Genomic DNA, 22163 nt, shown 5'->3' on the forward strand with positions numbered 1-22163 from the left:
GGGGTAAGGGGGGGGGGGGGAACTGGAGAGCAGGAGGCGGAGGAGGAGGTGGAGGAGGGGGTGGGGGTGTATGGACCTCACCGCCTGCGGGACCGACGAGGCTCCCCGATCGCGCTCCGCTCTCCTCGCCATCATTTCGGGAGGCGAAGACAAAAGAAGACGGAGGGAACAGGGGGGGGTGGCTGTTCGGAGGGAGGGAAAGGCCTGCGCTCCGCCCGGCTCGTCGTGACGGGGCTCCCCGCCGCTGGACGCTGCTTCGGGCTGGTCTGGACGCGGGAACGCGGAGGGGGGAAGCGCGGCGGAGGAGTCGAATCGAGGCTGGGGACTGACGCCGTTGAGCCGCGGAGGGGCCTTCGCTCCGCTCCCAGGTACGTGTGGTCTCCGTCTGGCTAGCGTTTAGCCTCCCCAGCCGCGATTATTATGGTCTGGATTTTCGGCAGCATCCTCTGTTCGAATGCGTTATTTGGCGTCACCCGTTTGTACCGTCGGCCCCGCTGGGTTTATATAAAAGGGGGAAAACATCTGCACCCAATCACCTCTTTTTTTTTTCTCTCTGCTCTCTGCCTCGCTAGCCTGCCGTAATTACCTGTATGTGCTTTGTTCACCGATATATATTGCAATAACAATCACACCGCGGAGGTAAATTAAGTGCCAGATAATGATAGGCGCTAACTAGCCAGCCATGCTAACGCTTTTAATTAGCAGCGGATGATGAAGCATCTGGGCTAAAGCGACTAGCGGCGCTGCGTATACCTCGCTAGCACGCTAAGCTAAGCTAGGCTAAGTAACAAATCACTGACAACCGTCAAGCCCCCCCCAAACAAGCAGAGCATGACAGGGGCTCGCGTTTCATTTTCTGAGGCTGGACTGCGACGAGGCGATAAAACGCCGTGCCTTAACAATCAGGCCTAAAACCCCAGTTGATTGACAACCCCACTAATACGGTTCGCGTTTATTTACACCGCTCCATCCCCTCACGGCGTCCCGGCTCACGGGTCCCCCCGGATCAAGGGGGACCGCAAGACGCCGCCTAACTTTTGTTTACAAGGGTCGCAATTTGGCTTCTTTTTTTTTTTTTTTTTTTAAAGCCTTCCCGAACGGCCCCGGTGTGTAAATACAGGTTATGTTTGTAAGCACAGTTATGCGTATGTGAAGATGCAGTTGTTTACACATGCGTTAGTTGTTTACAAGGCCGGGCAGGGTGAGGTGCTCACCCAGGTGTCCCGCTCAGAGGAACAGCAACACCAACTCCATCACAAATACTGAACTGCTGATGTGTTTTCCACTTGGCTCGTCGTAGAAAGGTCCCGTTGTTGTTGTTGTTGTTGTTTTGATTGTGTCAATAGCGATTAATAATAGATAAAGTAGAAACGGCAGCGGACATGGATGGACGGGCAGAGGTGTTCTGATGGAGCGGTTGCCGTTGGAAACGCATCGTTTCTGAGTCATTTATAACTCGGGCCAAGGATACACCTTCATGTGTTACCAGCATCCATCTCTTTATTTCAGGCTGTGTGTGCTCAGTTCTCTTCCATGTCCTGCTGAAAGGGTAATAAAGGGCCTCGCAGGGGGTGCAAATTGACCACGGACTTGTCGATCCCTGTTTGTATTTCGGACTTTTACTTCACCACCTTTCAAAGAAAACATCTCTGTGTACTCGGCTCCATCTCTCCCTTTTCATTTGTTAGATGCTGTCTTATCTTAAAATGGCAAATGGGTAAATAAACAGGTTCCGCTGCTTGTGACAAGTACTTGGACTTTCGACACTTTACATACAAGTAGTAGTTTCACTTGTGCTGGTCTCATTTCGTGGCGTTTTTTTTAATGCTTTTACTTCAGTAGAAGGTCTGAGTACTTCCGCTCCTGTCGCTGTCAGTGTCTTGTCCCGTGAGATTGTTTGTTTACATGCAAAGTAGGAATTTGTGACCTTCACTGTTGTTTTGTTGCCTTAATTGCTTGCCGCCTTTTACCCGTTATTCTCCCTCGGCCATCAGCCCCTTTAGTTATTACATCGATAGAGGCTGCTTGCTGTTGTACCGATACGAGTTTAACCACGAAAAGGGTCGTGTTCGCAATGAGTGTGTGATACGAGGGGGTCCTCTGCAGTCTCCCGTGCCGCCCCCCCGCACCACAGCACCGGGAGGGGTGAGCGTCCAGGAGGCGCTGTTGTGGTAAATGCAGATCAGGAAGTTTAGATGGGTGAAGTACTTTATTCATCCCCGCAGGGATATTGCAATTGTCTATTATTCAACAGCGGTTGAATCCTGCCCAAGTAATCGGTCTTACTCTCGGGTGATGCAGGAATCAGATGAGTAATATCGATTACGTATGTGTCCCGTAAACGTCATCGTGGCGAATATGAAAATAGATGTGATGCCTGCAAAGCACAAAGATAAGGACTCGTTTTTCAGTCATCATGATCCTTGGCGGGCGGATTTATAATCCTGCTCGTGGATATTGAGTGTGATACAAGGCTAAAATCGGCTATGTGTGTACAATGGAATATCCCAGTAATAACATCGACAAAAATGCAATCCATCCAGCCATATCAAACGTCCCACACATTAGCGGAAATCAACTTGATCACACTATCTTTTGTTTTTCATTCATACAAGTATGAGCTTCTATTTTTTTTTTAAATAATTATCAATCAAGGAAAAATATATTTGCCGATCGTTATGCTCTTATGCGCCTAAATTAACAAATTTGATATGGTTCACTAAAAGTTATGGATCTGTTCAGTACTTCGTATCGACTGATACTTCACATGATGTAATATAATATTAGGAATCAATTGCTGAATTGCTGAATCATTGCTGAATCCCTAACTAAAATTATGAAATGAAGCCAGCTCCAGACTTTTCGGACTCAACCGAACTCCAGACAGGCAACTCGGAAAAAGTCTTTCTTGTTATTATTTAGTGACAGCGCAGCATGCATAGTGATATGGTGAAGAACTGTAGTTTTTATATTTGAACACTAATGTTTTTTTGGGCTGGGGGGGGTTCTTTCTGTATTTTCAGGATTGTGAAGATTTCCGGTCAGCAGCTGTGGGAAAATGAACTTTGCTGCGTGGAGATTCTGGGGAGACCGAAACACAAGAGCCTAAACCGACAAAACTAAAGAAGACTTGAAGAGGAGTTTATGGATTGCCCACTTGGATATCATTGCCATGGAATTAGGTAGCATAAAACTCTGGTTAATGGGAACAAATGATTTTGTTAAGGCACCTATGAGCACTGAAAAGAATTTGACTTAACACGGTTCAAGATGCAAAACAATAATATATAGGGACCAAAACCTCTACGGCCAAACTGGACAAAAAATAGCAAAACACGCAAAATTTTTGTAGGGGAACGACAAAAAGCAAGATCGTCGTGGAAAGACCCTTTTATCAAAGAGCAGATGAAAATATCAATGGAGTGCTCGCCTCTGGTAGTGTTTAGTAGAAGTCTATATCTAGACCATTTGATTAGTGTTGGCGTTGTTTTTTTCTTTGACTGTTGTCAGAGTCTGTTACAAACCCACGCTCGATGAACTGAAGGATCGGTGCAACAGAATGCAGTCTTAATGATTGCATTGACACTTTTTTTTTTTTTTTTTTACACATGGGACACTACTAAATCCCACCACAATTTTATCTTAACACAGTTCTGTGTGTTCACACTATTGCTGAAAAAAATCAATTTAAAGACATTAAGGCTTGAACATCTCAGTGACTGGTGTTAGTTGTGCTTGATACTTTTATCTACCCAGTGCCAAACTGCTTCAGCTACAACGGAACAATTACATCATCTCCGTATTGTTCTTTTTAGCAGCGGAATCAGTGCTACACTTGTTCCAACACATATAGCACTTTTTAAAGTTGCTGTTTTCAATATTCAGCTTGTCAGTTCAGCAAAATTGTTTTAGAAAACTGGACTTTTTTGCCGTTTGACCATCTCACTTATTCCACTACCAGTATAAGTGTCATCAGCTTCAATGACACCATTCACATTTTGCTGCTACGACAACATCTGTAAAATATTCCTCTGCTTCAAATCTTGAACGGACTAAAGACATTTCACTCCATTACTGCCAGCCTATAGAAATTCACACTTTTATTTGTGGTTGCTGCCACAAGCCTTTCAATTTCTGATCAGAAGGATTCGCTGCCTTTGGCTTTTTTTCCCTACAGAACCTCCCAAAAAAATGCAAAACTTTTCTAACAGTCCAGCACCCCCCTCACTCCCACCTGGTTTTAGTGGAAGGAGTGGAGGGGGCCCTCCTTACCCTCCACAGCCAGCAGACCCCCACATCTCCCCAAGGATGGCTGAAGAGTACACAGCAATGCAACAGCAGAGCCTGCACAGAGGACATCACCACCCCAATCAAGCTAGTCATATGCTTGCTTACAGTGCCAGAAACAGAGGGGTCGGGGAGCTGCCATCAACACAGGGTAACATTCACAGCGGCAGCAGTAGCAATCCTTACCGTAAGGAGGGCATGGATTATTATTTTTCAATGGGTGTGAAGGACAGGCAACGAAGGGGAGGTGTCATGGGATATGGGGCAGGTTTTGGATATCCAAACATTGATGGACATATACCTCATCAGTACAGACATGCTGGGTCTGGCTCTACACCGTCACCTGGAATGATGTCACCGTATCCAGTAGAGTATGGTTCCGCTGCTGGTTCAGGTGGTGGTAGTACTGGTGCTGGAGCATTTTCTCCTTCACATCAGTATAGTTTGAGTCAGAACCCTGCAATGCAGTCAGTGCCTGGTTCTCAGATGCAGCATCGTCAGCATGGGCAGAATTACCAATCTCTCCACCATGGACAACAACATAGGAGCTATACCCACTCTGGACACAGAATGACCCCTCAGTACCCACACTACTCCCCACAGGGTGGGGCATCCACAGGGTCATCAGGAATGTACAGCCCTCCTCCACAGAGATATCATGATGGAACTGGAAATCCGGGGTTTGAGCCAAAAGTTAGCAGCTCCCCTAGTGTCAATTCTAACTCAAACTCTGTTTCAAGTTCAGCAGCTGCTAACAATGTGGGACACATGGAAAATGTTCAGCAGGGTTACCTTGCTTCAAACTACCCTGCATACTCCCAACAGACACATTCACTCCACAAACAGGCCACACTTCAGCACCGCAACTCGCAGCACAACTTAGGAATGGGTTATGATAACTCTGTCAAGACGCAGGCTCATGGCCCTGCTTCAGGTTCACTTTATGCTAAACATCACCAGGCCACTAATCCCAGTATACCTCATGCAGTGTCACAAGAAATAGCCAAATCCCCAATGCACTCCAATGCTCAACAAACCCAAATTAACCAAAACTTCAGCCCTGTATCCAATCCTTCTCCAGCCGCCTCTGCAGTGCAATCCCCTAACTGTAGCTCCTCTCCTTCCCCTTTGATGGGTGTCTCGGAGGCACATGGAAACCCTTCGGGACATGCTTCATCACATCCTCCCCCACCTCCCCGTGGCAGTCACAGTCATGGAAGATTACTGCCGACCATGCCTCAGCTTAGTCCCACACCCAATTCAAACAGCAGCATCAGTAGTTGTGGTAGCAGTGGCAGTCATAAAGCCCAAGGCATGAATGCAGCAATGGCTAGTGGTCATTCATCTGCAAGTCGCAGCAGAATGGGCATTGGCATTGGATCACGTGAAGAGGGAACCGTTTACCCATCTTCTCCTCTCGACAAAATGCAGGACACTGGCCTGAACAGTTTAAATGCCTTGACGTCACAAGTAGCCAATTTACCAAACACGGTGCAGCACATGCTGCTCACGGAAACTGTGCTTTCACAGAGGAAGGGGAAAGATGCTGGACAAATGCAGCAGGTAGCACATGCCATTCCGTCATCACAACCAAGGAGTCGAAATGTCAGCGCAGCTTCAAGCACGAGTACAGTAAGAGAAGGAGGTGGCGCTGCTGGTGGTGATTGTGTCAGCTCTGAAGCTGGAGCTGATGAAGACTCTCTATTGATGTCGGAGAGAGCACCATTAGTGGCCAAAATTGAGCGAGATGAGCAGTTCTCTGAAGGTGAACATGGAAGAGTAAGACAGATGAGTGGTGCAAGCAGTGGCTCTGAACCAGCTGGCTACTACTCATCCACCCAGAGTCAAAACATACCCCGGATTGGCCTGGCATCACATAGTAAAACGATCAACTCTGAGTCCATGACAAAACAACCAGGTATTTCAGAAACAAAAGCAAGTGAAGCTCACATTCCATCTCCCTCGTCATCTCCCTCTATAAGTGCTCATTCAGCTGAGTCCGGACCAAACTTGTATTCAACAGTTCCAGTTCCCTCGACCCTATCAGCTTCCTCCACTAATGTTCCACCTGCCCAACCAAAGTGTCTCCCAGAACCTGGGTCCACTGGCAATGATAATAGATGTGGCCCAAGGAAGACAACAGAAATTAAGAATGAAGGAATTAAAATTGAGAATGAAGGTGTGGTTAAAACAAGGGAGAAAAGTGCCAATCTAGTGCAGGTAGAGAGAGATTTGAATACACTACAAGATAGTCAAGACAAAGAAAACAGGTCAAACAGTTTAACAAATTTACACAATAATGAGAGTGAAGGACAACAAAAGACGTCTAAGGAACAGCAAAATGCCAGTAGTGTGGGTGTGATTGTTTCAACTCGGACTGAAGGAAAACACACAGAAAAAGGCAAGAATTCTCAAGACAATTGTATTGAAGAGAAACATTCCCATTCTTACTTCAGAGAGTCAAGCAGTCATAATGGGGAGGAAGGTGTAGATTTAAGTGTTTATTCCTCCCACCACCAACTCCATCAGAAGCCAAATTTTGGACGCATTCAAAATTATCCACAATTGGGTTCACACAAATATGGCTACCATGAGTCAGAATATGGCTCAGATATTTCCCTGAAGAACAGGGGAAGGCCTTGTTCGGGAGGTGCAACTGAGTCTGCATCCAGATACCCAGGGTACCACCCAACCCAGCCCAGTTATGGCCCTGCACATTCAAAAGACCTTGTAGAGGCATCGTTTAAGAGAGGAGATGGTGCAGGACCAAGAGTTCATGAGGATAACTCTCAAATGCAACAGTTTCCAAGCCTTTTGCAAGAAGTTCTCCAAGGCTATAATTTAGACAGACGCTATAGCCGACCTGAACAGGCTTTTCCTCCCCATCTCCAATCGCCGCAACAGTTTCAAACAAGACATGCATATAACATGACTGAGGGTATGAGGATCCAAACTGGAATGAATGAGGCATCTCTTCATTCCTCCCGAATGGATGGCTCTGGAAAACCTCCGCAGCCGAATCATAAACAAGGAACTGTATCAGATTGTGCCCCAGAAACCCAACCCAAGTCATCGCAAAGTGCTGAGAAAGCTAAAATGGGTGTATCCCAAAGTCATTTGCTTCAGTCTACAGAGTCTCTGCCACCTCCACCAAAACATATTAACTTAGCAGACTATTCTTTACCACAGAGGAAAAACCCTTCCAATGTGCCCACTCCATCCTCAGCTGTACAAGAGCTCCTTTTGGCAGAGACAGAGCCGCTAACAGCCACTATTGGGCAAACGGAGACTCAAAAATCATCAGGTTCCCTATTAGCCCCATCATCAGAGCGGCGCTCTGTCATCTGCGATGTGTCGCCAAACCGGCGCAGCACACCAGAGAGGGAAAGGGAATGTGACAGAGAAAAAGAGAGGGAAAAAACTCAGAGCGGAGCCTCTGTGATTCAAGAGCCATTTTCCTCTATAACAGTTGCCAATGATTTAAGTAAAAACGATCCTGGAGTGAAACAAGTGGTGAAAATGGAAGCGGCATCCAAAGAGTCAGACTCTGACACTGCAAAGTTACCAGTTGTTCATCATGGCAGTAGCATCACTAAAAAGTCTGACGTAGAGTATCATGCCAATCCTGTTCATTCTTCTCTTGTTTTAAACAGTGACCCTTACAGGCGAGGGTACGTTGACATGGCCCCAACTCATGGCCCTCTTCCAACTAACACTAACCCTTTATCTCCACTGTCAAGGCATCAAGCCTATGTTCATGGTGTTGATTTATCCACTGGGCCCACCAGCACTTTTCCTGGATTTCGATATGGCGATACAAGAGAAATAAATGTTATGCCACGCAACACCCCCCACTTTCATTCCCATCATCCTTACCACAATGTATCTCCCCAGGCTCAATCGCAAAACCCACAGTCCACAAATAAGCTTCAAATGTATCCCCAGCCACGTGGCCCTCCTAATCCACCACATGATGTCAATGACTGGGTAACAGCAATAAACAGGCCATCCAAGGAGATGATGATGCAGCCAGGCTCCTCTCCAGGAAGACATAAACACAGCCAATCAGAGCAGAGGCAGAGAATGCTTTACCAGACTGACATCATGTCTAATGAACAACATTTAACTAAACCCCTGCTTCCACACCAGAATGCTTACTATGATATGAAAATGTGGGAGTCGACCCACCCTGGAAGAGAGGGTACAGTATTGACGGAGGGAGACCCTTACTTCAGAACACATCCTCCACCTCCTCCTACTGCATCTGCTGTAGCTAAACAGATTGCTGTTCTTCCACAAGTGACTCTAGCAGCAGCTTCAAATGCTATTGAACCTGACGTCTCCAGGGCAGCTGTAGAGGAAGCGAAACCAAACCGCACAGCTCCTGCATCAAACTCTACTAAACCCCCCATGGACGTGAACTCTGCTGCTCCACAGATGCAGCGTCAGACTAAAGCTGGGGGTTCTGGAGAAACAAATCCATTAATGTTGAGGAGGAGAGTCCGTTCCTTTATCTCCCCTATCCCTGCCAAGAGGCAACTTCAGGATGGGAGGGGTTCCTTAAATTCCCACCACTCCCCTGGAGCCCAGTCTGAGTCTAGCCATCACAATGAAGATGACTCATCCAGTTCAGACATTCCATGTACCAGGCTCTCTTCCCCTATCCCCGGAGAAAATGCCTACTCTCAATCTCTGTCTCCCTCCAGTAGTAAAACTAAGGTTTTCCCTCCCCGGAAAGGACGAGGTTTGAAACTGGAGGCCATAGTCCAGAAAATCACTCCGAATGTTAAGAAGCCAACAGGCCATGCTGATGCTGAGCCAAATCATTACCCAGGGTTCTCTCACTCAGAAATGACACCGTTCAGTGAATCACATGACCAAGATTTACCACATTACGCAAGAGTTGCAGGAGGGGACGATAGTTACCTGGATGAAAGTCACTCTTTAAGCGACATGATTCCCTTCAGAGGAGTTGATGAATCTGGTCCCTTGCCTCCCTCGGCTTACCCATGTGATCCCCACCAGACACCCCAGGTTCTCAAGCAAACAGACTTTGACTTTGGGTTAGGGGCTGCTGTGGCATCAGCATCTGGTGACAAGGAGGACTTTGCTCTTCTGGGTCCTCTACCTCCTCCCCCACCTCTACCTCGGCCAGTTCAAGGCTCGCCACCCCCTTCATCATCTGCCCTGTCTGATATCCAGCATTTTACTAACACTTACCAGCAGCTTGAGACACGCAGAGGGGAACAATCTGCCGCCAACCTTCTCAGAGAGAAACTTCAAGAGACTGGAATAGGCTTTGATGATTATCCTGGCAGTGACTACTATGGAACCACCCCACCGCACCACAGCCAGAGCCATGGACACATATTGAACAGACATCACATGTCTTCTGGACGGTCCACTCTGTCACCTCAAGATTCCAAATCACAAGACAGTCTTGTGCCTAAAGGTTATTTCCCATCAGGCAAGAAGAAGGGCAGACCTGTTGGTAGTGTAAATAAACAAAAGCGAACCCAGGGCCAAGTTCAAACCCCGGGCCAGGCACCATCTCAGATCACCATTCACACCAGTGCTCCTTCAGTGCTCCCTGTTGAATCTCCAGTTTCTGCCCCTCCTATAGAGACGGATGAAACTTTCAACATTATATCAGCCCCCACAACACCCCCTCTGCCAAAATATCAACAAACACCCCCCCTTGCCCCACCTGTTTTAACCCAGGTGATAAAAGTGGACGTGGAAAGTGAGGACACCCAACCGGAAGTGGAGGTTAAACCTCTGCGACGGAGACGCAGGGGTGTGAAAGATGAAAATGAGACAATGGAGGCAAGAGGCCGACAGAGGAGGAGGAGAAGAGCAGCAGGTGCTGTGCCAATGGCCAAAGATGACCCTGATACATCATCAGGGGCAGGAGGAAACCTGGCTACGAGTGCAGCTTTCCAAGACCCCAACAGGAAGGGACTGTTTGTTCCGCACATACACGTAGAAAAGAACGTACCAGAGATAGGGGCCGTGTGTACCATAGTGAATGCTGAGGAGGAGAAAATGAAGGGAGAGCGTAGTTTAATCGGAGGTAAAATGGGATTGGATTCCCTCCTGACGTCAGCACTTTCCTCCCAGTTAACTAAGAGAGACAGAGAAATGGAGAAAAGGGAGTCGGATGAGGTTGAAACCGCCCTTCAGTCAGGAAAAGCTCTTCCTTCATCGGGCTATGTAGTTTCAGGCCCCGTGATCACAGAAACCAATCACTCTGGACGCCTGCTCTGCTGCCTGTGTCAGAAATGGGCAAACTACAAACATCTTGGAGATCTCTATGGGCCTTACTATCCAGCTGAATATGCCTCCAAATTACCCAAGAACCAGCCACAGGTCAGACAAGGCCAGGCTACCACTGGAACAAATAAGACAGGACCAAGTTCAGACACAAATTTAAATGTACTGAACACTCTCCAAGACACACAAACCCAAGACGCTCAGATTACCAGGCCTTCAGCTGAAAGTGATTATGCCATCAGCCTAGTGAGAAACTCTACATCCCCTAACCTCGCAGTCAGCAGTGCATCTCCAGCAGGACAAGAGGAAATGGTGATGTATTTGTCTGGCAAGATTAGTAACAGCAGCTCCAGCAGCACCAACACTGTCACTAGTAGAACAACAGCTCTAACCTGGGATATGAACCTAGACATCCGACCTATCCCTGAGCTTAAGAGAGAGCCGGACCTTGATATTGATCTGCCACAGAAACAAAGACCCCAGCAGCAGCCAGCAGATGAATCCCAACAAAGACCTCAACACAGGAAGCTCACATCACACCCACGCTTTAAAAGAAGGCATAAATCCAGCGACGATTCCCCCAGAATGGTGCCATCAAACAGTAAGGCCTCCTTGCCTTTCCAGCCGCCCCCTCCTGCCCTGGACTCCCTGGGACCCCTGGCCCAACTAGCCCAGCTGCCTCAGATGCCCATGGACCCTGAGGAATTGTGGTTCCATGAGGGCTGCATCGCATGGACCAGCGGAGTGTACCTGGTCAATGGCAGACTGTACGGCTTGCAGGAGGCACTAGATGGCGCCAGGGAAACGGTGGGTGACATCTCAGTTTATATGTGCTTTGATTTCCACTTTCAGTCCCTGCATTCAAGATGTGTTGCTTTTTTCAGTGCTTTATTTACCTAACCTTAACTGTGATTTGGTATTACCTTTTGTTGGCTACATAATGTAACGATTTACTGAACACATAACACATTTCACAATTTATTGCTTCTCCGAATTATCTTAGTAGAGTATATATTTATAGATTTTTATCAGTTTTCTTCACCGTACTGTACAAATTGGGATGTTCATTTTTAATTACATCTCACATTTTCTGTTATCCTGTTCCCGTATTTCACCTATTTCTACTTTAGAGCTGCTCCTATTGTGAGATGGTGGGTTCCACGTTGGGATGCTACAGTAAAGGCTGCACACTCCGCTATCACTACCTGTGTGCTATCGAAGCAGGTAGAGTGGATCCATCAAGTACCTGTGCTCTCTGTATTGCTGTTGAGCAGCTGGATACACGGGAGTTGATGCATGCAGTAGATGTTGACCATTTCCTCTGAGGGATGCCAAGGGGGCTCAGACTATCTCTGTAATTAATATCGACTCTCCCCTGGCCAGATTGCTCCATGAACGAGGAAAACTTTTCGCTGCGGTGTCCGAAGCACAAGGTAAAGAATGAGAGGTTGGTCATCACGTCATTTTTCTTGCGACATTTTTATTTAATACTATGCAAACTGTTTTGGTGATCCAATCGATGATTGAGGTGTCAAACTCCATTTTTCGCTATCTGTCCCTCCTCCTCCTCCTCCTCCTCCTCCACATCGCCCTTCTTTGTCTTTCCTTCTACCCCTGCGTCTACTCTCTGCTGTCGTTGCCCAGTTTTCCCAGAGTAGTCGGCCATCCAAGCCGGTTTACATGGAGCAGTCAGAGAGAGGCTGAGAAAACCAGCGAAGAAGAGCAGACGCAGGAGTCTGAGAGCGGTGAGTTCACTCCTGTGCTTATTGTTGAGTGGTCAGAAGTGCCACAGAGAGACACTGACACAGAGAGAGACAGATTGACCTAGGCTTTTACCTTTTACGCTGTGAATGATATATACAGTGGGGCAAAAGTATTTAGTCAGCCACCAGTTGTGCAAGTTCTCCCACTTAAAAAGATGAGAGAGGCCTGTTATTTTCATCATGGGTATACCTCAACTATGAGAGACAAAATGAGAAAAGAAATCCAGAAAATCATATTGTCTGATTTTTAAGATATTTGAGGCACTTCATCCTGACCATCAATTCTGGCATATTTCTCTTACACAATTCTTAGTTGGTTGTTGGAAACTGTGAAATCTGTTTAGCTGTATTTTTATGTCAATCCACATTGCCGACTCACGTCCTCTGTGTACTTCTCGCCCTAGGCAAGGCTGGACGACCAAGGGTAGAAAATTGTTTGTGAAGCAACCTCAAACACAATTAGACGATTGGACTGTCACCGGCAGACTAAGTGACAGACAGACAGACAGATGGATGTCCGACTGAGACCAACACAGGGGAATGTACTATTTTTCGGCAGCGGTCAACATAATTACATTAAAGACAATGTAGAGAAGTGAAAATAAACTTTATTTCTAAGTGAATTATTGGTCTTTACTAAAAACCGCGAAAGGAAAAAAATGGACAAAGCAACAAGTCTAAATGGAGCGAAAGGAAAGAAGGAATAAAAAAAAAAAAAATTAACAAAGGACTGGTTGGAACCAAGTGAGACTTCAGGAGGGATGGAGGAAACAAAAGGGACTGCTAAAGATACACGAACAAGACTGAACAAACCCTCTCTCGGCTCACTTTGAATTTCCTGAGAAACCCTCAAAACTCTTTCATTCTTCTCGAAATCACCAGTACTCTTCATTTTAGATGTTTTTGCTTTTGTTTGTTTGCTTGTTTTTGTGTTGGGTTGTTGTTGGGTTGAGGGTTTTGGAGTGCAAACGGCCCCCAGGAGGCAGTAGAGCTCCAGTGGTCAGACCCTGAAAAGGAAACCAGAAGAAAGGGAACGAAAGTTTCACTTTATCTGCTCATATGTAGTATTTTATCATATAATGTTATGATAATCATTGCTATTAATTTTAGTCATCATTATTGCGTTTTTTTTTTTTTACATCAGTATTTACTCATTGGAATGATAATGATGTTTTGTTTTATACTTATACCGTTATACATATCATTTTCTTTCCCCATTCCTGGAGACAGAGGGGCCAGAGGGACACTGTTTGGAATGTCAGGGTTGAGTTGCCACAAAGACATTATTGCCTTGGAGAGCGGACATCTGTTGCCTTCTAAAAGTCGGTGTGTGTGTGTGTGTGTGTGTGTGTGTGTGTGTGTGTGTGTGTGTGTGTGTGTGTGTGTGTGTGTGTGTGTGTGTGTGTGTGTGTGTGTGTGTGTGTGTGTGTGTGTGTGTGTGTGTGATATGCAAAGGAACGAGAGAGTGAGTGGGTGTGCGAAAGAAATCTCAGAAATCTGAGGCTGTTTTGGTCCTTTTCAAAAAAAAAGTGTTCTTATTTTTCAGCCCCAGGGTTTTTACGGTACAGATAGTATTCATGAAGAAAAAAAAAAAAAGGACCAGATGGAAACAAGCATATTTTCAAGTAGGTAACGAGCAAAGAGAACGAACCCCTCTGAGGAGATGTTACTACGGACTTGATGCGTACCTGCCTCCCTTGACCATATTTACTGGTACAAGACTTAAAGGACAGGACACTGAAGGCTCTGCGTCACTGTGTCATAAGGTGCACAGATAGCGAGTCCTGACTCATGGGAACGTCCATTTGGCCGACAAACGGACCGTCTAGTCGCTCAAAGTTACGACGAGTTGTTTTTCCAAATCCGGAACCTGTCGAGAAGGATGTCGCGAGGCGGCTGCGATGGGCCGGCCATAGTTCAGTGAGGAGTACTTTTGAATGGGTTCTGTCCTCGACGACACGATGCGATTTGATCGGGAGATAGGAAAATCCATTCAGAAGAAGCATTGCCATACAACTTCAAAAAGTGAGTCGTACACGGTGTTGTCTTGATCATTTTTTATTGTTATTCTTGTAAAAAAAAAAAAAAAAAAAAGTCAAACTGAAAGAAAACAGTTACACTATTGAAACCATGCTGTACTAGAGACCTGTCAATATGTATATGAATTATAAATACACTTTAAAAAACGCTGAATACCCCTCTGCTTACTTCTGAAGCATTTTCTTTGCAATGTCTTGGAGCATACTGGTGTGGAATTTAGTTTTAGCCCATTTACCAGTCAGCACACACGCTTTTACTTAACCCCTGACCATTTGCCTAATGATGGCTCACATTTTTAGATTTTTAATATTGTTTATATTTTTGGGGTTTGGAAAATTGGAACGTTGTGGTGACAGACCTACCTTAAAAGTATCTCCTGCTCCCACAAGTAGGCCTGTGGTAATATGTATTTTCGGCAACGTTACTGAATTTGACTTTTTTTGTATATGTTTTGTATATTAATTTTAAAAGGTAGCAGTGCAGGTTTAACAGATATATCTAAATTAATTAATTTTCACTAAAATCATGTCTTATTTTCTCGTTTGCATTTCTATCCTTTTTTTTTGAGGAAGTATTTAAAGTGTTTACTCATACTGTTTATTGATGGAGATTTCATGTTTGTTTCTAAAAATTTGTCATTGCCCATTGGAGATATTTGAAGTGGAAGGATTTTAACAACAAGACATAATACATACAGTAAATACACTGTTGGCTAACCTACTGTCAAATTTGAACAAAACCGCTCACAAGGAAATTAAACCGAACAAAAAAATGATCATGAGAGAAGAAACTCAGAACACCCCAATTTCTACTTAAAATATATATTAAAATTATGTTCAATTGGATTAACTCATAAGTAATTGTAGTTTCTCACAATTTATTACATATATAACACACAATTTTGTTATATATATATCATTAAAATGTTAGTAATTTTTACTTTCTAATTTGCTATGAATGAAGAGAAAATCATTGTATTATTATTATTATTCATAATATTATTATGAATAATAATGATTATTATTATAATGTAATATATACAGTAGACTACAATGCAAAAACTTGACTAGTAATACTTAACTCCTTTTCATTAATGGCAGCATTTTGACCAAACACCAACATTTAAATATTTGATAAGTGTCCATGGATCAACTCACCTGCCTCTTGAAACTCACCGAGCAGAGTTTTTATTTCTAATTAACCTGAGTTGGGCCCTCTTGTACCCAGAAGAAGACCCCCTCTCTGGTGGAACCGGCCCACCAAACCTTTCTTCACACTGGTCAGGTCATAAAAAACGTGTTCACAAATGCAAATGGTCTCCTAAACGGGTGGGAGTGTTGGATTCCACCTGCATTGGGGCATATCTGCACATTTTTCTTCATCATTGCAAGGTCAGGTTGATCAGCAGCCTGACACTGGACTGACTGCTGGCTGCATCCGCTCAAGTGGGGGAAGAGATAAGCGATGAATGGAATAGATAGAGTGAGCGAATCAAAATGAGAACAGATGGAACAGTTGTTTTGGATTTAGACTTGGATGGCTGGATTAAAAAGAGGTGTGTGTGTTGTCTCACTGACCAGTGGGTCAGATCATAAAGAGTCACAAGCACGGTGACGGCCAAGTCCCATCCATCAGTCTCGCACAGGCCGGGGGAGGAGAGGTTGCCATGGGAGACGTCCTCCCTCGCTCTGCGAGAAACTGAGGAACACACTGAGTTATAGAGACACGGGTCAAAAAGGTGAGTGGCTTTTTTTTTTTTTTTCTCTTCCCCTCATTCAAATTCAATTGACTGTTTGGTGTCAAGTGGAGTTGGGCTGATGCCTCTTCATTTTCTACCTGCCCACTCAGCATTGACCTCTTGGATTACTGTGTCCGTGGCCATCTTTAAATCGATGGCTTTTCCAATTCATAACCAAAAAAATCCCCCAATTTTTTTCTGACTGTCCTCAGTGAAGCGCTTCCCGTGGGACAAACTGGAGAGTGCTGAAAGTTAAACAGTTGTGAAAGGTCGTTAATGGCATGCGTATAGGTTTACATTTCCAAAGCAAGTGGAAAACAAAAAGTGAAGAATATATGTGTGTGTGTGTGTGTGTATGTATATATATATATATATATATATATATATATATATATATATATATATATACACCATGACAATAATTGAGAACAAAATACAGAAATGTGTGAATATTGCCGTTTCTTGACTGTAAATAATATAATAGATTAAAAATAGAACATTTAAAACTTTGCTGTTATTTATATATATATATATATATATAGATAAGTAAAGATAACTGGAAATCTTTTTTTATATTTCTGTTTATAATTTTAAAAAAAACCGCTAGATCTTTATATAGTATGTAAAGATATACTAAAATAAAAATAATAAAACATGAATATGGAAATAAAAGAAAATCACCACAAGTAAATCTTTTTTTAAATAAAGCTGTTAAAATGTGTCTGTTCTGTACTGCAGGTTATCAGCAACGTTGCAATCCTCCCCCCACTTAATTCTTACCTCCTTCTTCCAACCACACACCACTCTCTATTTCCCCCCCATAAACACACACACACGCAACCCCTACACCCCATAATCTCAACTCAGCTCGCCCTCAACTCAGCGCCCCATCCCATTGTACCCCTGCCGCCATGGCCATCCTGCAGCGGATGCGCTCCCCCCGTTTGTCCTTCCTGGAGACGGCGGTGTCCCTGCTGCTGGGGGCCGTGGCCCTCACCTCCTCCTACTGGTGCGTTGGCAAGCAGAAGGTGCCCAAACCCTTGTGCTCGCTCATCAAGCGCAGCAACTGCATCCCTGTCCAGGGCCTGTCCAACTCCACCAACATCCAGTTCTCCTGGGAGACGGGCGATGACCGATTCGTCTTCCCCACCTTCCACATTGGCCTCTTCACCAGCTGCGAGGAGGACATCTACACGGACGCCTGGGGTGAGGAAGGAGACATTATGTGAGGTGTAGGGTGCTTCGACAGTTCAAACTGGAGTTCGAGGGCCAGTTCTGCCTCAGAGGGCATCAGATGTCAAAATTGAACTCCTGCTGCCTCATTATGAGTTTTCGATTCTGATCTTCCCTCATGATAGAATATCAGCGTAGAAATCGAGGAATTAACCTTTTCTCACAGCAATGATGCTGCATTCACATGGAACACGGTAGACGGGAGATGGCAAACTGGAAGTCATGTTAGTGGATGAGAGTGTGCTGACTCAGCTGCGCATCTCTGCTGTAGCTGCCGGAATTTTGCACTGCAGTGATGGACGTTTTCTCTGGAATATTGCACTTAAATGGCTTAAATAATAATCCGTGGATTGATATGAAAGTTGTTTTTCCTATTTATTAATGGCATGGAGGCTGTTTAGTGCTTGTAGCGATGTTGTTGGTCTGGTGATAAAGTTGCGGCTCCAGGTTATTACTTATCTAATAATATGATTAAATATGAATAATTATTAATGAGAGAAGGGCTTCTTTTGCCAGTGGAAACCAGGGGATCAGCCGTTGATCACTCAGTTAACAGATCATTGATCACTACCAGGAAACAGATCTCTATAAATGCTGCGTAGCAATATCCATAAATATATCCATAAAGCAAAATAATCTTTTTGCCTTTATAGCCAGCTTGTGTAAAGTTAACCAACTGTGAAGGACAATACGTTTTGGTGGTAATTTAACATGAATTTAAGTTTGCAATAAAATATTGATATTAAGGTGTTTTTTTTTATAGCTACATGCATTACTAAAATCCTAATACTGTATATTATGATGGACAGAAAATAATTTGGTTTAATATATATTATTGGAGTTTGTACATCACCATTGCAACATATTTTGTATCTCCCCCTCGCTCCCCCATGCCGTTCAGGAAGTGCTGTCTCCCGTGTTCCATGTCATGCACATTTAAAGACTTCCCATTCCAGTAGTGCACACAATATACATTTGGCAATGATGTCCCGTTCTAGCACACTCCATAGGAGCTGAGACTAAGAATTGGGAAGAATTTCACGAATCAAGATATATCAAACCAACCTGATATTCTCTCCCAGGCCAGTCTGGGTCTGATCGTAAGAGTTTCTGACCGACTGCCAGTGATGGGAGTCTCTTAACAACCCATAAGACAAGACATGTCCTTATGATTCTCCTTATGAGTCCTTAGGATCTTCTATACTATTTCTGTACCGTACTATACTGTTCTTCTATACCTGGCATTAGGGAAGCCGTTGGATTACTTGGAGACGAAGGGAACAAGGAAGATGAGATAGGATTTAGGTTGATTCTGGTGGGATCTAGTCTACGTTCGGTATACATTGACCTTAGGCGCAGATGTTTTCACTACCGTATAATCTCCCCTCAGCTGGATACTAAATAAAGCCATTTGACTATTTATGGAGGTGGGGGGGACAGAGGGTATAAAGGATAGAAGTTTCCTCGCTAGCCGATTAAAATGACGAATAGAGACAGTGGGGGAACTGGTCCCCAAATCATAGCTTTGAATAGCCACGCTTCCAGAGCATCATCAAAAAAACGTTGTGTTTTTGTAAAGGGATTGGATTTAGCCTCAAACCCCCCTGGCCATATGGAGTGCTGAGTTTATATTCGCTGGTTGTACGGTGGAGGATTTCTCCAAGGTGAGATAGAGACCCAGGCAGAGAGAGACGGAGAGATAATGAATCATATCTATCGGACGAGTAGGAGAGACACTGTGAACTGGGTCATTAGGGGAGAGGAAATCTGCACGTACTGTATGTGATTTAAGGTCTCAGGTGTGTGTGTGTGTGTGTGTGTGTGTGTGTGTGTGTGTGTGTGTGTGTGTGTGTGTGTGTGTGTGTGTGCGCGCGCGCACGTGCGTGTGTGCGTGCGTGCGTGTGAGAGCGAGGGTGTTTATGTGCGCACGGACGCATGTTGACTTGTATGTATGTGCGTGCACAGTTCCCCCTAAGAGGATTATCATCGATGTGCGTTCCACCCGTGAAGATTTAGACTTCAACAGCAGGACTCAATTATGGATTAGAAGCGGCGACAGAGTGAAAGGTTAATAGTATTCAAAAGCACGACTGGGTTTTCACTGTCGCACGCTGCAAAACTGTTTTCAAATGCTTTGGAAAAATACCGTTGCCATCCAATATAGTTTGTCAAATTATTTAAGGAAAACTCACAAAACGTTAAACCATCACAAGTTTTTATCATTCATTGTTATTGCTTACTTCGAGTTTTTTGGGGGGTTTGAGAGATTACTGGAGGTGTTCAATGGGATAGTGTGTAATAAAGTAAAAAAAGATCCTTTGTCCTGGCCATGCCTTTAAAGTGGTAATCCGTAAGATTATTTTGTTTTAAAAAAAATTAAATAAAAAAATAAATAATCATTTTTTTGATTCCACTTTAAAGAAACAGCCATTCAATGTATTTGCATTATGCTTATGCTGCTCCATATGCTGTTTCAATCATTGGTGGCAGGGTCCGCCTTTCCCGGCAAGAATGCAAAGATGGGGCATGCGCAGGAAGCCACAACTTGTTTTTATGCTGTATTCAAACATCCAATGCTCTCTGAAGAGAATTTCAAAAAAACGTTATACAGTCACTTCCTGCTGATGTAAAACTATTGCCTTGCGATATTTTTTTTGTCTTGTCTTCTTTTATGCACCAGAGGAAAAATGTCGTGACTTTCACACTTTGACTCCAGGCTCGGAGAAAGGTAAACATTATGCAATGTTCTTCACGCATCGCTCTTTAAGCTGTTCGATTCCGGAAAGAAAGCCTGGGTGCTTTCATTGATTCACGGATCAGATCGTTTTGTCCATGGTTATGTTGGTGGGTTGAGTGATGGCGCGCGTGGCTTCTTTTCGCTCTAAACTTGTGCCTCTGCTCCCGTGCTCCACAGCCATGATGTGGCTTTCTCTGTCCATGGAGATCATGTACATCAGCCTGCTGTTCATCAGCTGCGTGCTGCTGTCGTTGCAGTTGTGCCTGAGCGCGTGGTTCCCCTCCACCCAGCGCTGGGGGCAGCTGCTCAATGCCTTTGCCGCCGTGTTCACTGTGCTGGGGGGTAGGTCCACCCAAATCTTTTGATCGGATTTGTTGGTTCGTTTCCAATGCCTTTGTACACCCCTTGTCGTTGCATTCAACTATTTGGTGTTCGTAACAGTTTCAAAATAACAGTCAACGCACTCGCTAATTTCTAATGATACCAAGTAAACTTATCATGTAAAAGCTATCTGATAAGATACTGTACCTGTTACCTGATGAAAATTCCCTTGTAACCTCTTTTTGGTCACTATACCAGACCTGGAGTGTGTTGCAGTGGACTTACAGCATGACGCACCTAGACCGGGTCCTAGTTGACCAGTGTCTCCCAGAGCAGTGATTCTCAACATCTTCATATCAAGGACACTCAATTTGATACGCATTAGGACCACAGACCCCATTTGATACGATTTTGAGACGATTTGGGGGACCCCTCGGAACCACTTGAAGGACTAGAGCAAGACAGTCCCAACCCTTCAGCGTGCGTGTCCTGGTATCGTCCGCCACAGTCAGGCCTTGTTCCTCTCTGTGACCTCACAGGTCTCCTGGGAATGGTGGCCCACATGATGTTCATGCAGGTGTTCCAGACCACCGTCTCCATGGGGCCCGAGGACTTCAAACCTCACAGCTACGGATACTCCTGGGCCTTCTAGTGAGTTCACAAAGTTTGCCATTAAGTATTTCCAGTCAGAGTTTTGAATCCCTCACCCGCATTACCAGACTATTTCTTCCTCTCTCCTCCCTCCTTCAGCATTGCCTGGTTCGCCTTCACCATCTGCATGGCCGCCGGCGTCTCCACCCTCAACAATTACACCAAGAAGGTCCTCATGGTGGGACCCAGACACAACTCGGGCCCCAGCCCCTGCAGCTTTGGCTTCGCCGGGCCGCCGCAGCTGGCGCCCTTCTACATGCTCCCTCACTCGCTCCAAACCCTGGCCTACTCCGAGTCTCCCCCGCGCATCTCGCACCTCTCACCCTACTACGAGCCTCCGCCGCTGTCATCAGAGCCGGCCGATCCCTCGCCCTCGCCTTCGCCTTCGCCCTCACCCTCCCCCCCGCCCTCTCCCTCGCCCTCGCCGCCCCCAATGCTCATGCACTCCCTCTCCCTCCCTCTTCCCGATTCGGACTCCTACCCTCCAGCCCCCTCCCACCCCGCGCCCTTCTCCCCCTTCCACCGCCTGTCCCTGCCCTCTCCCACCATCTCCGTGCACCTGCCGGGTCACCGAGGCCGAGGGCTCCCGCCGTGCGACCCCGAGGAGTACTACAGCCCCCTCTGACGGTGCTGACACCCAGACTAGATTAGAGGGTGGAGGGGTTTGCATCGTCAGCGCACAGTGACTTAATGTGACGATAGCAGCATCTATTTGATGGAATAGACGTTCGTCGTCTGAGTCGCCGCTATGATCCCCTTGTTGAGTTTTGCGCGGGAGAAGTGGTCGGTGGGACATTACTGTGCAAACCGAGTCGAAGGTTTATATATATGGCAAGTTTCTATCTACTGAGACTATAGCTTTGTTTTAAGAAAACGACCCATTCTAATGATGCTAAGATCCAATGTTTGAAATTTAAATTCTGAAACAGTAGGTTTGTAGTTTCGGGTACAGTGCAACATGCATCCAATTTAAATAGCATTTGAATTAGCATTTTAACCAGTTAAAACAAAACCCTCATTTCCATTGTAATGGAGTAGCATGATTAAAAAAATAATAATAATAATTAAATCATGCTACTTCTCCAAACCATTAGTAGACGCTGTGCTTGATTTTTTCAAG

The 22163-nt window shown here is 45.2% G+C and overlaps 2 protein-coding genes across 4 annotated transcripts; both read left to right on the plus strand.

The window, feature by feature from the left end:
- The first annotated feature begins 256 nt into the window (after positions 1–256).
- tcf20 (transcription factor 20) lies at positions 257–14516 on the plus strand. Of its 3 annotated transcripts, XM_080009361.1 has the most exons (7): positions 257–368; positions 3024–3182; positions 11185–11367; positions 11691–11784; positions 11944–12007; positions 12205–12305; positions 12728–14516. In XM_080009361.1, exons 3-7 carry the CDS (start codon positions 11245–11247, stop codon positions 12763–12765), a joined length of 420 nt encoding a protein of 139 aa, XP_079865487.1. In that variant the 5' UTR covers positions 257–368; positions 3024–3182; positions 11185–11244; the 3' UTR covers positions 12766–14516. The 3 variants fall into 3 exon arrangements, with proteins under 3 accessions (XP_079865487.1, XP_079865485.1, XP_079865486.1); XM_080009359.1 differs by lacking the exons at positions 257–368; positions 3024–3182 and having other exon boundaries at positions 3948–11367; XM_080009360.1 differs by lacking the exons at positions 257–368; positions 3024–3182 and having other exon boundaries at positions 3948–11367; positions 11944–11993.
- A 2496-nt stretch (positions 14517–17012) lies between these two features.
- On the plus strand, positions 17013–21668 carry gsg1 (germ cell associated 1; the record flags this gene model as incomplete). The annotated part of the gene is made up of 5 exons (XM_080009590.1): positions 17013–17307; positions 20015–20062; positions 20249–20413; positions 20932–21043; positions 21143–21668. 5 exons carry the CDS (start codon positions 17013–17015, stop codon positions 21666–21668), a joined length of 1146 nt encoding a protein of 381 aa, XP_079865716.1.
- Positions 21669–22163: the final 495 nt, after the last annotated feature.

This window comes from Zeus faber (assembly GCF_960531495.2).
Source record: "Zeus faber genome assembly, chromosome: 11".
In the NCBI taxonomy this organism is placed as follows: Eukaryota; Metazoa; Chordata; class Actinopteri; order Zeiformes; family Zeidae; genus Zeus; species Zeus faber.

Excerpts from the sequence above, each read along its gene's own strand:
- tcf20 (XM_080009359.1), top strand. The coding sequence starts at position 4,192 with ATGCAAAACTTTTCTAACAGTCCAGCACCCCCCTCACTCCCACCTGGT. Across the intron at positions 11,368-11,690 it reads TAGATGGCGCCAGGGAAACG|AGCTGCTCCTATTGTGAGAT; the intron begins GTGGGTGACATC and ends TTTCTACTTTAG. Across the intron at positions 12,008-12,204 it reads CACAAGGTAAAGAATGAGAG|TTTTCCCAGAGTAGTCGGCC; the intron begins GTTGGTCATCAC and ends GTCGTTGCCCAG.